Source organism: Chionomys nivalis, chromosome 16, assembly GCF_950005125.1.
Source record: "Chionomys nivalis chromosome 16, mChiNiv1.1, whole genome shotgun sequence".
NCBI lineage: Eukaryota > Metazoa > Chordata > Mammalia > Rodentia > Cricetidae > Chionomys > Chionomys nivalis.
The window spans coordinates 32609438-32624852 of record NC_080101.1 but is presented as its reverse complement, the minus strand read 5'-3'; the positions used below and the strand labels follow the sequence as shown (position 1 = coordinate 32624852).

General features: G+C 44.5%; 2 protein-coding genes across 3 annotated transcripts in view; one reads left to right on the top strand and one right to left on the bottom strand.

The window, feature by feature from the left end:
• The window catches only part of Mob3b (MOB kinase activator 3B), a 168218-nt gene extending 155080 nt beyond the window's left edge, over positions 1-13138 (bottom strand). For both annotated transcript variants that reach the window (XM_057790925.1, XM_057790927.1), the window contains exon 1: positions 12955-13138. The gene's annotated coding sequence lies outside the window, so the exon portion shown is untranslated. The remainder of the gene's footprint in view (positions 1-12954) is intronic.
• Positions 7174-11529, top strand: Ifnk (interferon kappa). Its single transcript, XM_057791196.1, has 3 exons — positions 7174-7744; positions 9990-10064; positions 11411-11529. The coding sequence occupies exons 1-3, from the start codon at positions 7174-7176 to the stop codon at positions 11527-11529; spliced, it is 765 nt and encodes a 254-aa protein (XP_057647179.1).
• Positions 13139-15415: the final 2277 nt, after the last annotated feature.

Genomic DNA, 15415 nt, shown 5'->3' with positions numbered 1-15415 from the left:
GACCTCAACATAAAACCAACAACACTGAATCTCATAGAAGAGAAAGTGGGAAGTACACTTGAACGCATTGGCACAGGAGACCACTTCCTAAGTATAACCCCAGTCACACAGACATAGAGAGCAACAATTAATAAATGGGCCCTCCTGAAACTGAGAAGCTTCTGTAAAGCAAAGGACACGGTCAACAAGACAAAACGGCAGCCTACAGAATAGGAAGAGATCTTTAACAACCTCACATCAGACAGAGAGCTGATCTCCAAAATATACAAAGAACTCAAGAAATTGGTCATCAAAAGAATAAATAATCCTTTAAAAAATGGGTACAGACCAAAACAGAGAACTCTCAACAGATGAATCTAAAATGGTTGAAAGTCACTTAAGGAAATGCTCAACATCCTTAGTCATCAGAGAAATGCAAATCAAAACAACTCTGAGATTTCTTCTTACACCTGTAAGAATGGCCAAGATCAAACACACTGATGACAGCTTATGCTGCTGGAAAGGATGTGGGGTAAAGGGAACACTCCCGCATTGCTGGGGGGGTGGGGTGAAAACTGGTACAGACACTTTAGATGTCAGTGTGGCAATTTTTCAGAAAATTAGGAAACAACCTACCTCAAGACCCAGCAATACCACTTTTGGGTATATATTCAAAGGATGCTCAATCATACCACAAGGACATGTGCTCAATTATGTTTATAGAAGCATTATTTGTCATAGCCAGAACCTGGAAACAATCTAAATGCCCCTCGACCAAAGAATGGATAAAGAAGATGTGGTACATTTACACAATGGAGTATTACACAGAGGAAAAAAAAGTGACTTGGAATTTGCAGGCAAATCGATAGATCTAGAAAACATATTGAGTGAAGTAACCCAGACTCAGAAAGATAAATATCATATGTACTCACTCATAAGTGGCTTTTAGACATAAAGCAAAGAAAAACTAGCCTACAATTCACAATCCCAGAGAACCTAGACAACAAAGAGGACCCTAAGAGTGACATACATGGATCTAAACTACATGGGAGCCAGGCGGTGGTGGTGCATGCCTTTAATCCCAGCACTCAGGAGGCAGAGGCAGGCAGATCTCTGTGAGTTTGAAACCAGCCTGGTCTACAAGAGCTAGTTCCAGGACAGGCTCCAAAACCACAGAGAAACCCTGTCTCGAAAAACCAAAAAAAAAAAAAAAACCAAAAAAAAACTACATGGGAAGTAAAAAAAGACAAGATCTCCTGAGTAAATTGGGAGTGTGGGGATCATGGGAGAGGGTAGAAGGGGAGCAGGGAGAAAGTGAAGGGAGTGGAGAAAAATATATAGTCAATAAAAACAATTAAAAAAAAGCTTATGGACATAAAAAAGTGTTATTAAACTTATCTGAAAATTAAAGTATACTCGAGCTAAAATACTACAATATACTTAATCCATATTCATTAAACATTTATGCACACTATATACTCAATGCATAATGAAAGCACTGTATGCATAATTTGCTGTATCTGATGATAATACAATAAAGAAAAAGAAAACAAGCAAATAAATGGATTTTGTGTATAGAAGAAAGTCTGGCAACACTCAGGCTGTTTCAGTAGATGACTTTGAGTCCAAACTGATATTTCTGTCATATCTCATAAATCTGATATCATGAGGTCTAGGAATCTGGGAAAATGAGTCTTAATTTATGCAATTCAAAATGTTGATAGAAATAAGAACTGAGAAGCCCTTGTGACAGTTGAAAGAGCTTGGGTAAGAACAGGAACAATCTGTAGTCTCTAGAATACCTGTTCTTTTATGGATGGGAGGGATCCTACCATATGCAGAGGCAGAAGAAAAGGAGATCCTTATACTATAGCGGGGAAACTTAGGTTGATGGAGTCAAGGGGAAGAGACCCTGGCTCAGCCCCACTTGACATCTAAATAGTACTGTGACCGTAAGCAAGTCATTTTACCCCTTCTCACCTCAAGGGTTTATGTCTGAATGCCTTCCATTGATATACTCCATGATTAAAAATCAGTGCTTCACCAGATAGTGGTGGTGCACATCTTTTATCCCTGCACACAGGAGGTGGAGGACATTGTGAGTTCGAGGCCAGCCTGGTCTACAGAGTGAGTTCCAGGATGGCCAAGGTTACACAGAGAAACCCTGTCCAGAAACCATCCCTGCCAAAAAAAGAGTCTGCTTCCATGTTACCTCAGGTCAGGAGTGTTGCCAGGAAGAAAAGAGCCCTTTCCCCACTCCTGCTGGGACCGAATTATCTCCAGACACTACTCCCAGCGCCACCGTTATTACAAGAATAAGAAGCTCTGTGATTTTGCATCAAATGATGCTGGGTTAAAGAAAGTGCCCTTGACTTTTTCTACAAAGTCACTTTGCTCTTCATTCACAACAAGAAACAGGACCAAAAGCAAGCCAACAGTAATTAAGAGAGGACGGTGCCTCATCTGTGGACCAAGCATCTTCCTGACCATTCCTCAGCCCACCTGCGGCATTTCTCCTCAACTCCCGGCACACTCAGATGTACATCCTCATTCAAGGGACCCACTGTGGGAAGGGAAAGGTTGTCCTGGTAGGTGCCACCCAGGGCACCCCCAGAGAAGACAACAGGGCAAGGAGGAAGTAGAGGGAGGCTATCCTGACAATGCCCGATCCAACGTCAACTTTATTAATGGTGCCTATTTATTTTCTTATACATTTACTCAACCACTGTAAATTTCTTTTGCCAAGGGTCACTGGCAAGATCACTCTTGTGCAGGAAGTTATAACGGTGCATTGTCTTCATCAGCGGTGCACAAGAGAACTGGTGTTGACAAGTCTAAAGAGCCTTCCAAGGAATGCTGTGACCAGTAATAGCTACTGAGAACATTGATGCAAAGGCTCGGTGGAGTGGAGGAAGGGTCTTTCTTTTGCTCATACAAGTGAATGTCTAACCAGACTTGAGAAACACAGGAAAACCCATGGTCCTTCTTATTCAACAAACAGTTGGTATTGTGATTACAAAACTGTGTAAGTCACATCTCTAGTCTGGAGGGGGAAGACATGAATCAACCAAAAAATCTGAACCCAAGATATCGCTGGAGTTACCAAAGTGTCTATGACTTAACTCGCCTTGGGCAATTCAAAGAAGGAGCATCAAAAATAGAAATGACACTTTGGCTGCCGTCTCTCATTCCTCAAACACCCATAGTACCCGTCTCATCCTCCTTCTCCCTAAACAGAAAGGAAATCAATGCCTAATGTCCCCATCATTGAACTATTTGTTCTGGGCTTCATCTTCAAGAAGAAATTTCAATCTCTGTTTTAAAACCATTACCTGCAGATGACACCAGGTAGTTCTAGAGATGAAGTGTCAATGCCCTCCCAATTTTGATAACCCTGTTGTAGCGATTTAAGAAGCAGAGGGTCTCCTAGCCCCACCTGCGGAGGTGGTCCGGATCTCTCAATTTCTGGGGTTCCCGCAGGCCATTCAAAAGGCAGCAACCAAGCAACAGCTGCTGCAGCTGCCATCATAAACCTGAGTTCAGACAGGAGAAAGACAGCCAAGGCCATGGAGCAGACTGATAACTACCATGTCCCGGGGAAGGGGGAGCATGATGAGAAGCCAAGCAGAGAGGTGCTTCCTGGTCTCACTCTTCCCAAAGGGATTGAATCTCATAATGTGTCAATATTGTGATTGGTATAGTAGTCATTGACCCCTTTCAAAGGGTGCAAGTGAAGAGCAGCAAAATCAAGGAAGGGACAGAGGATCCTGCGAGGGGCTGACGAGGAAGGGAGGCAGTGGGAATGATCCAGCAAAGTTCACGGAGTCGCTCTGAATAAACGCCGCCATACAGTCAGGCCTTAGTGTAAGGAAGCATACTGCCTTAAGGTTTAATTACTCCAAAACAACTGGAATACACTCATGCTCAGCCCCTGAGTAACAAGGATGATCAATAAGTTACCGAGTCTGGAAACTTGTTCTTTCATAGGAAGCAATAAATCTTCACAGGCCATGTGGCCCTACGGTAAACCCAAACTAGCTTGTCTCCCCTGAAATGTCTTATTTCTCCATTTGGTCAAACACATTCCATCTTGCTCATTAGTGTTAGCCTTATTATAATCGGAAGGGACTTCACGGAGTCGAGCTGATAACAAGATAACCATGGTGTTCCCTTTGGTGAAAACAGCGCCCCATACAAAACGACTTCAGAGCATGCTAGGAAATAAAGACAAGCATCGTGGGCGCAGCATTGGCACGTCAATGCACATCCTGCTGATGACAGAGGGGACAGAGATAGGAAACCAATGTTTCCTCAATAGCCTTTGCCGTGTTCAGGCTCTGAGGTGTAGTCAGATGGCCTCAACAAGGGACTGATGACCCAATAATGTTTCCTATCAGGGCAATTAGCAATTAATTGTGAGTGTGTCCTTTTTGGAGCAAGTAAGGTTGTTTCCATCTGTGCACAAGTGATGCCAGCATTGAGAAACAAAGCTAAGTGCAGCTCTCAAGAGACAGGGAGAAGGCAGAGGAGAGGGTTCATGAAGGAGGAGCGGCCTCCCTGAGCTCCCTCAGAGATCAATGGGAGCTCTCCTGGACAGTAAGGTTGCCAGATAAAAGAGAGAGAGCAAACTAAATTTGGATCTTAGTTCAGTGGAAGAAAGGGTTTTCTCTTCCTGCCGACATGTCTGAAATATTGCAGGTATAATTCCAAGATATATTTTTTATATTGCTATATAAATATAGCAGGTTTATTTGCTAAATCAGGCAAACCCGATGACCAGAGAGAGGAGGGCACAAGGCATGCCAACCACCTCTCCTCTTTGTCATGAGCACTATCAATATTAGCACAGATTGACATTTAAAAGCACCCAGAGAATGAGGTCCACCCACAAGTACATGCCTGTAACTGTAAGTTCTTTGACATCAGGTAGTAAGTACACTGTATTCCTCCTCCTACAGAACCTGGGTCATGAGTCACATGAGCCAAACCCTTCAAATGAAGTTCTGGATAAATAAGGATACAAGATGAATGGCAGAAAAGGGAGAGGACTTGAGAGAGAGAGCTTAAAAATAACGAAGCTACTCATAGTGGGGGTGGGGGGAAACCACAAAGAACTTCCCCATCTGTTAGAATCTTCTTCACCTATGGGAAGAAATGTCTTACCGCAGCAAGGCAGCTGCACGGCAGCTGAAGTGTCCTGAGCAAGCTGAACAAGTGCAAAGTACACCGAGCACCATACACACATAACTGAAGTAGATGAGCACCATACACACATAACATGAAGTATGTGAGCACCATAGTCCATAGAACTGGAGAGCTTGGAGAGGAAGATTTTAAATTAGAGATCAACACTTATACAACCGTTTACTTCAAAAACTGATAATTAAGGAAGGCAAGGCCTTGCAAAAGCCCCAAATGATAGGCAGCCCTACTTGGAGCTGCTTGAACTAGATGTTTTAGGTGGAAATTAGAGGAGCTGTGTAAGAAAGCAGGGTCCCTCAGAGGTGCTTTGCACTTTATTGACACTGTGCACTTGTGATCCCAGATGTTTGTAGATATGCACAAACGTGTTTCTGTGTAAAAAGCTACAAGATTGGGCAAGAGGGTGGAGAAATTAAGAGAAAACGATTATTGAGTCAAAGACAGTGCAGGTTTTGATCAGTGTCACCATTTTGTCCCCTGTGACAATCAAATGATTAAAATCAATGTATAATCTTATATAAAAGAGCCCCCTTTCCTAATTTTGTTTTTGGCAATCAGCCATGCAGAGAAACTGTCTGTGAAAGTAGAATTTCTATAGAGAGAGTACAGAGAGGAACATCTGCAATATTTCCTGCTTTCAAGAAGCCAGTCCATAAAAACCAAGTTTAAAAAAAAAGTCATCCACAATTAGGTTTTGTGCAATCAAATGATTAAGAAGAAATCTTAAGCCAGAATTTCAATCACAATCTGCTATTGCTATGGAATTGTAGTTCCTTTCCATTTCAATAGAAAACTCATCAATTTCCTTTCCTTTTTTTTTTTAAATAAGAAAATAAGCTAGGGTGTTTTTAAGTCACACTCTTTTACTTTTTTAAAGAAGATAACCCATTTGCTCAACCATAATCCAAAGATTATTTGTTCAAAAAAGTAAGCACCATTGATGACAGACTACCATCATAGCATGGTCATAGCAACATAGGTATGAGCTAGCTGGCTGAAATGGGTGACCTCCTACCCAAATGCCTTAGGGGTGAAAAAGAGGCAGAACAAACAAAATACTTTCCAGATTCCAGAACCACCAAGTAAGAAGGGAAGAGAATGAAGAAAGTTTTTAAGTACTATACCTAATCTAAATCTGTATCTAAACTGTATAAAAAAGAAACTGCATGACAACAGAGAAACTAATGAAGCAAAAAAAAAAAAAAAATCCCAAATACACACCCCATCATGAGACTGCTAAGATACAGGTATACGAAAGGCAACCCAGAGATGAATATAAAAAAAGGAAAGGATAGTTGTAAAATATTAATTTTTAATGTCAACAGAAAACTGAGCCAACCTCATCCTGTATTTTCTAAAGCTATGCTAAGTTGACAAACTCAGCTCGTCATCCTGTTTGAGATTCTGAAAAATTAAGAAAAAAAAAGAAAAAGGAAGGAAGGAAGGAAGGAAGGAAGGAAGGAAGGAAGGAAGGAAGGAAGGAAGGAAGAAAATATCAAAATACAAAAGCTTAATTTGTCAAGATTGGGAAAAGCTAAATTATGTTAATGCTAGTGAACTAGTCATCAGAAATCACAATCATTTGGTTAATGACTAATTCAACAAAAATAAAAATTTGACTATACAGTCAGGTACAAAAATCTATTCTTCAGAAGGATCATTATGCCTTTGATATGAGTTGAGTGATTTTTCCTCCCAGTGTTGGGAACTGTACTTGGGGTCTTACACATGTTTAGCAAACATCCTACAACTAAGCTACACCCTTCTTCAGGGCTGGGATGGGTCAGCTGGGAACCTGTAGTAATGCTTTGCTCACTTAAAAAAAAAATGCCTGGAGGCAAAAGACTGGGGAAATCTAAGAGAGAAATCTCCTCCCACTGAAGATAAACAGGTATAAAAGCCCTTGAAAGAGTAGGCAAAACATCACGATCAATCCTGGGTGTTATAGATTTTTTTACTTTGGGAGAAAAATCCTGAGGCACCAAGGCTGAGATGAGCCCACAGCGTTTATGGCCAGTGGTCCTTATGGCTCTGTTCATCATGCCCGTCCAGTCTCTGTGCTGTGTTTACCTGGACAGTGCAACCTTAAAAAGTGTGAGACTTCTGGGAAGCATCATCCAGTCTCCTCTAAAATGTCTAAAAGATATCCAGGATTTCGCGTTTCCTAAAGAAATTCTTCCACACATCCAGCATGTGGAACGGGACCTGAAGGAGGTCTTCTATCTTGCATCTATTCAGGCACTAAATATTTTCAGTCAGAATAGGTACTTCTCCCCTGTTTTAAGGGAGCACCTAGAACACATCGGGATGGCACTTTTTGAGCAAATGTGGCAAGCGCAGGACTGCTTCATGGATGAGAACAAGGAGGACAGTAAGACAGAACGCCCCCTACCGATGCACCTTCAGAGGGTATACCTGGAACTGAACAAGTATTTCATCAAAATCAAGAAGTTCCTGTGGGTTAAGAAATACAGTTTGTGTGCCTGGAAGATCGTCGGAGCGGAAATGAGAAGATGTTTCATGATATTTTACAACTTCAAAAAACTACTCAAAATACAATCGGGTATGTTTTCAGAATTGTAATTCCCTTTACAGTTCCCTGCTTGATCTTAAGCTCACCTGTGCTGTGTGTGACATGGCTGTGTCCTCAGTCAGACTGGCCCTCCACAGAATGTTTGCTGTCTCTGAGGCTTGACCTTGGCACATCAGCCACCTTCACCTCTTTAAGAAGAGGCAGCACTAGCCATGTTAATCAGCGCCTGGGTGACACCAGGAATTTTCTTAGAAAGTACTGAAGCCAGGTTGAAAGCAGCAGGGTTTCCTTTCCTTCTCTCTTCCACTTTCCTTTGGTCATTTTCTATTGGCTTTCCTCTAAGTACCATCTCAGAAAGTTACCAAGACAGTAGTTAGCAGATATTGAGCAGAGGAGGTTTGAAAAGGTGACCTTTCGACAAACCATCTCTCGGGCTACCAAGGCTGTTTATTCTATGAACGTTCACCACGTTAACAGCCTATACCCAATCTATAGACTCAAACCTTTCCTTTCTTATATCACCTGTTTTCTAGAGGGGAAATAAAATGTTGAGATCGTTTATCAGTTTGGTTTCTTTGAAATGATCCAGTTTAAAGAATGGTAAGTTGTTGTTCTAAAAGTATGGAAGTCCATAGTGAAATTTGGAAGGTTGAATCAGTTGATCATTAACTTCTTCCTTACTGCTTGAGAGCCTGTGATTCCAATGCAGCACATGCATCATGTCTGGAGTACATTGTTTGGTTTCTATATTTAAAGGTATAGGAAAGGCGGATGTAGCTCAGTGGTAGGCTGTACTTGTCTAGCATGGAGAAAACACTTTGATCGAATCATCAGAACTGCAGCAGGGGTCAGAGGAAGGCCTAGAAAATGCTGGAGACATTAGTGACAGTCTCTCCTAGTGGGTGGTTTCCTTCACCCGTGCACCTAGAGTGAATATCTAGAGTCACATTATAGGAGAATTTTGCATTCATGTTCGATTTCCCTAGTTGTAAAGTTACTTGCTGTCAGTTAAGTAAATTAGCCATTTCAATAACACTTGGTACTTTGACCACTTTTACCTTTTTAAAGTTACTTTGTATCCAGATTGCCTAGACTATTTACTCTTCTGTTTTTACTCACCATCTGACTAAATTAATTTTCTCTTCCTCCCCCCACCCCCCGCCATATTTTAGATCATTCATCTTCAGGCGAGAATTTAAACAGAAACTGACTGCTCAGATGCGCTCAGAAGTGTTAAGGCATGTTGCTAAACTCTCCAGACTCAAGACCTTCCAAGTGCAAAGTTCAAGATAGTATACTCAAGGAAAGTCCTTCGGTAAAACAAAAGACAAATTTCAGTGGAAAAGTGAGAAGAAATGTTAAATTAAAAACACAAAACAAGTATCGGGTGGCAGTGGTGCATGCCTTTAATCCCAGCACCCGGGAGGCAGAGGCAGGTGGATCTCTGTGAGTTTGAGGCCAGCCTGGTCTACAAGAGCTTGTTCCAGGACAGGCTCCAAAGCTACAGAAAAACCCTGTCTCAAAAAACCAAAAAAAAAAAAAAAAAAAAAGACAAAACAAGTTGCGGATTATGGTATTTAGGTTACCAGCAAAAGAATCAGACAATAAAACGAGCAATACAATCTATTCGGTGTAACAGCTCATCAATTATGCCATTTTAGACTGGATGGTGGCAGTGGGGAGGGAGGCAGGACATGCAACTGCAAAGCAACACACAGACACAGTATTTTCCATTCATTTCTCTGATGCCTTCGTCTGACCTCTATGAAGGCTCTCCCGAGATGGCAGAAGCTACTGAAGTAAAATATAGCTGCTGCCCTGCCCTGGCTGGGTTTGCTCTATGCCAGGGAAGAGAGCTGGCTAAGTGGGCTGGGAATGCAGTCCATTGGCAGAGAACAGGCACAGCTGTGTGAGGCGAGTCAGGACTGATTGTTTGACAGAGAGGGACAGAAAGAAGTTAGAGCCAGCCGGGCGGTGGTGGCGCACGCCTTTAATCCCAGCACTTGGGAGGCAGAGGCAGGCGGATCTCTGTGAGTTTGAGACCAGCCTGGTCTACAAGAGCTAGTTCCAGGACAGGCTCCAAAACCACAGAGAAACCCTGTCTCAAAAAACCAAAAAAAAAAAAAAAAAAGAAGTTAGAGCCACACTCTTTTCACGGAGTACATGTTATCAAAGGAGATCAATTGCACCAAAAAGTATAAGGACACAAACAAACATAAAGAAATGTTAGCAGACAATATAAAAAGGTTTTTTTCTCTCACTTTTGATTTACAAGGTGCTCAAGAAGGCAGCGATAAAATATTTCTTCCCATCAACAGGCCAGAAATGAAAGACAGTGCCAACCCCGAGGGTAAGAAGAGGGTAGCTTCTCTTATACATTGCTGGGGAGAGGATAAACTGGCACATGCTTACTATGGGCATTGATTGCAATCCTCAACAGCCCAAGAAGTGCACCAGCCCTGCTATGTCTCCAGAAACGTATTCCAAGGGAATAATTAGATAACACTGCTATTCACTGGAGCTTGACACACATAGTTTTTAACTTTTCACCTGTGAATTTTCTGTTTTTCCTCCAGTAAGTTTTTGGAGAAGTCTTTTGGTTCTAAAATTAAAGAATTACTGAGTACACTTATTTTCCTGTATAATGACTGGGTTTTGCTTCTTGGCAGAGTGGGGCCAAGTCCTGCCTTTAACTTTAATCATGCCTTCTGGTACTCCCGGAGCAAACAGAACCCAAGCAGGTCTTCAGCAGGTCCTGTTTCTTACTCTGTTGCTCCTGTTAAATTTCAGAGAAATTCACCTTGTGGGTCCCTACTTTTTTTTTTTGTTTTGTTTTGTTTTTTTTGTTTTTCGAGACAGGGTTTCTCTGTGGTTTTGGAGCCTATCCTGGAACTAGCTCTTGTAGACCAGGCTGGTCTCGAACTCACAGAGATCCGCCTGCCTCTGCCTCCCAAGTGCTGGGATTAAAGGCATGCGCCACCACCGCCCGGCGGCGGGTCCCTACCTTTATAAAACGTTTAGAGAGAGTTTTTAAGCACTTCAGAAAATTTGCTGGTTTTCTTTTCAGGGACCCACTGGCAAGATCTAGAAATCGCGGGGATTTCCCCACAGTCTCTTCTTGAGTTAACAATCTCTCAGAGAAAGTTAGCAAAGGGCAAACTAGACTTGCGCCGGGCCGAGAACTGTGAACCAGGACTGTGTGTATGCGGCTCTGTACAGAGCACTTGTTTAACATGCTGAGTCCCCACTCCGAGCAAGGGCGTCGGACAGGTTCATAGGTCACAGGGGGTCCCATTTAAAAACCTTCTTCCTCCTCTGAGTTGGAGAGAAGTCAAAACTTAGAAGCCAGAAAATCGCATCTCCTAGAAGGTCTAAGGTTGAGAACCCCACAGGAAAAACTGGTAACGGGACAACTACAAGGCTGGCAAGAAGCGTGGTTGCTACAGGTGTGTACAAACAGACCTGCTCTCGCCCATCCTCTCGAAACCGTTCTGGTTCTTGCCGGCTTTGGAAGGCAACTTTGCTCTTGCTAAGATTTCCTTCCTTCCTTCCCTTTTTAAAAAACTTTATATTTATTCTCTGTGTCTTTCACATTATGCGTCTCGATCCCATTCATCTCCGCGTCCCATCAACATTTCTTAATAAATAATCCACAGTCGCTAACAGCACTATGTCTAAGCACCTAATTAATTCCAGGGAAACTCGACTCCTACAGTCTAACAGGCGCCCCCTCTGGAGAACCAGGGCCTACCCCAAACCACCTGCTCTCAGGCCAGACCAGAGCTCTGGCCGCCTTTGCCATCAGTCCTGCGTAGTCTGGCCTGCTTTCTCTACATCGCTGAGAGAAATCTGGGACTTAAACTTGGAGCCGCAGATAAAGTCAGGAGTCCACGAACATTTCACAGCTAGTCGCGACACCACTATTTCCAGGCCGTCTTAAGCCTTCCCAGTTTATCTCAGTTTCCACTCATCCGTGATCAAGGGCCTGCCCCTGGAGAATCTGCCACCCCTGAACTGTCCGTCCCGATGAGGTGCTCTGCCCGCGCCCAACGCCCTGTTACGGGTCATCCACTCGCGCTTAGCTAGCCACTGGAAGTCCCTTGGACCCTCTCGCACATCTCCAGGCTTTCGAGAACTCTGCTTCCTCTCTCTTGACCGACACCCGTCTGGAATTCGTTGGGGATAAGATCTAAGAAATGCGCCCTGGGCCACAAGCAGCCTCAGAGGCGGAGTTAGGAACAACTTTCCCCCCGCCCTCTAACCGCAAACCCCGGGTGGGGCGGCCTAGCCCAGTCCCGATCCCCCTTCTTCCGCGGCGGGGATCCCTGACCCCGAGTCCGCGCAAAGGCCGGCGAGGAAGGCCCGCGAGCGGTCAAAGGGGCTTTCCTCTCCGCTGCAGCCCCACCAGATGTTAGAGGCGCAACAATAGTGAGACCGCGGAGAAACAAAAGGCCATTCACCGGAAAGATGAGACTGGCTCTGTCGCCGCGTCTCTGCGAGGAAGACTTACAGAGGGGTTTCAAAGGGGGTTGTGAGGGACCCCAAGTGGTCTAGCGCCTCTGCCACGCTCCAGGAGGCGGGAGCCACTCCTGACCACTAACCACTCAGCTCTGGGGGTCCATGCTGGGGAGGAGAAATCAAAGCAGAGATTTAGTTTTCACCTTCTCTAGTGCAGGAAAGGGAGGGGCTGCTATTCCAGATGTTTGACAGTTGTTGGCCCAAAAGTTGAGCAAGATTTATTTGTTCTTAAAGACCCTCCCTTCACGAGACATCAGTAGCCTGGGGACAACCCCAGACGGTGAACTGTAGCCCCACGCAGCCCCACGCTGCTCCGCGTCCCCCCTGCACAGATGCACTTTCGTAAAAAGTTTCTCTCCCCACCGCCTCAGGCCAACGCGCACTCTACCCGAATCTGGGATTCAGAAAGGGTTCGGGGTGAGATCTGCACCCGGAAAGGGGGTGGAGTGGGCGTTTTAAATCAAAGCCCAGGATCCCTGGTTAGGAATTGGACTCATGTTCCAGCCCGGGAAGTGCGTACCCGGAGGCATAGAGAAGCCAAGGAGCCCGCACCGGTCTAAACCAGACTCCAACCCCGGAAGCTCGCGGACGGGGGTTGAGGACCCGCGTCCGCGCGGTTGATCCGCCTGAGGTGTGCCCCGCACCTCGGTCCTCCTGGGTACAATCCGGAGCGGGAAGCTGCGGAACTGAGACGCCTGCCCGCTCTTGGAAGGGTTACTTACCGTGAGGTTTTAACCTTCAGCCTAGGGCCCTACTGTCTTCCTTCGCGCGGGTAGCTGCAGCTGGAGCGGGAGAAAAAGAGTGAGCTCCTCCGGCCGGAGCAGCGACACTTGGCAGATCCACGCGAGGGGTTTTCTGACCAGCACGCGCGACTCCAGACGCAGCCGCCGCCGCTCTGCTGCGGCCCCCACATGCACCAAGCGCGCCGCGCAGCCCGCCAGGGCGCCACTGAAGTTCATCGGCGCAGAGCGGCGTCCCCTGGCGGCCTCCTCTGGAAAGGCAGCTTCGTGGGCGCAAGCGGAGTGTTGCTGCCGTTTGGATCCTCTATCTCCACAAGAACCCGAGACAATGTGCAGTCTAAGTCTCTCTACTTTGATACGCTGGCCAGTGTAGGTAGAAAGATGCCAGACTAGAAATTATGTTTTCCTGGTTGGACTTTGTCAACTTGACACGAACCTAGGAAGAGGGAATCTTAATAGAGAAAAAACCTCCATAAGATAGCTTATTGGTAAGTCTGGCCAGCATTTTCTTGATTAATGATTGACGATTGACGTGGAAGGGCCCAGCCCACTGTGGGTGGTGTCAATTTGAGGCAGGTAGTCCTGGGGTGTCTAACAAAGAAGGTAGAGCAAGCCGTGAGAGGCGAGCCAAAGCCGCGTTCCTCCATGGCTTCTGCTTCAGTTCCTGTTTCCAGGTAACTGCCTTGAGTTCCTGTTCTGACTTCCCTTTATGACGGAGTATGATCAGAACGCATAAGCTGCATACACTCTCTCCTCTCTAAGCTGCTTTTGGTCCTGCTTTTTATTACATCAACAGAAACCCTAAGTAAAGTCCACAAAAACTTTTTTGAAGGCACCCAGAAAGGACCAAAGGATTTAATATTCTCCAAAATGTCTTGACTGTTGTAAAATGACTTGGACTGCCTGACACACCTTAGAAACTGCTTTAAATGGTTGAAAAAGAAATGCTTGGAAGTCATGCCTACCTCGCAAGGTGGTCGTTAGGAGTAAACCAGCTATTAAAAAGTATTCTTAGTTCAGGATAGATGTCTTCAAACATGAGCTGACTTTCTGAGAAAAAATAAAGTGAATTTGTTTATATGCCTTTATTCTCTTATAAAACATCTTAATGCATACTGATTGGGTAGTATCAAATGACTTGACTAGGTATTGTGTTCCATAATTCCTACTACACACACACACACATATATATATATATATCTTACATACATATACACACATATATATATACATATTCATATAAATGTGGAAATATGTGTATATACTATATATAATATCATATATACACACATTTATTATATACACATAATAGTTCCACCTCTCACTCTGACTAGCCTCTCCATCACAAACGTCTCTCTCTCTGTGTGATGCCTTTCTAGGCTCACACAAATGTTTGGGAAGCTCCAGCCACAGGGCCTTAGTACTTGCTAAGCGCTCTGCCTGGAATAGTCTTCTCAATTCCCTAGTCACATCACGGCCCAGAGACGACCTTTTCCCTCTGGTGCTTTACCCTGAGGCCTTCCATTCTCTACCCACACGCCCTGCCCCAGTTTTCTCCGTATAATGAATTGCCATCGGACACACTTTGTTCCCTCCTCATGTTAATTTTCTATGGAGAAAATAAGCCAGAAACTTAAAGGCTAAAAACAGCATGAGCAGGGTTGGAGAGACGGCTCAGTAGTTGCTACTCTTCCAGAGGACTGGAATTTGATTCCCAGTACCCACTACCAGCAGCTCACAATCACCCATAACTCCAGTTTCAGCAGATCAGACCCAGCCCCCTTCTGACCACACAGGCCCCTGCACGTGCACAGTGCACATAAACTCATGCAGGCACACATGCATGAACATTCATAATAAATCTTTTTTTAAAAAAAAAATATATATATAATCTTGTATGATGAAACATGGTCCAGCCAGGTTTCTCTCTTCATGGGAAGGTCAGCTGTTTAGCAAACTCAGTTCCATCTGCAACTGAATTCCCCTTTGCCACTGTAATGTGATATTGTCACAGGTTATAAACATACACTATGGCCGGGCAGTGGTGGTGCACACCTTTAATCCCAGCACTCGGGAGGCAGAGACAGGCAGATCTCTGTGAGTTCAAGGCCAGCCTGGTCTACAAGAGCTAGTTCCAGGACAGGCTCCAAAGCTACAGAGAAAGCCTGTCTCGAAAAACAAAAACAAACAAAAAACAAACCATACACTATGGAATTGGGGGGCACAATTGTGTCTATAAATACCAACTTACTTTTTTTTCCAGGAGAAGGGATGTAAACAGGGACTTTTGTCTGTCTTGTTCATTGCTATGTGCCTAGACTGTTTCACTTAGCGCGCAGGTCCTTTCAATGGACTGAATTCTGTCTCCTTGAAATGCATCTGCTGAAGACCCAGCTCTCAAGTGGAAGGGTTTGGAGATAAGGCTTGAGGACTGCATGGGTCA

Excerpts from the sequence above, each read along its gene's own strand:
- Ifnk (XM_057791196.1), top strand. The coding sequence starts at position 7,174 with ATGAGCCCACAGCGTTTATGGCCAGTGGTCCTTATGGCTCTGTTCATC. Across the intron at positions 7,745-9,989 it reads ACTACTCAAAATACAATCGG|GTGCTCAAGAAGGCAGCGAT; the intron begins GTATGTTTTCAG and ends TTGATTTACAAG. Across the intron at positions 10,065-11,410 it reads AGACAGTGCCAACCCCGAGG|GGAAACTCGACTCCTACAGT; the intron begins GTAAGAAGAGGG and ends AATTAATTCCAG.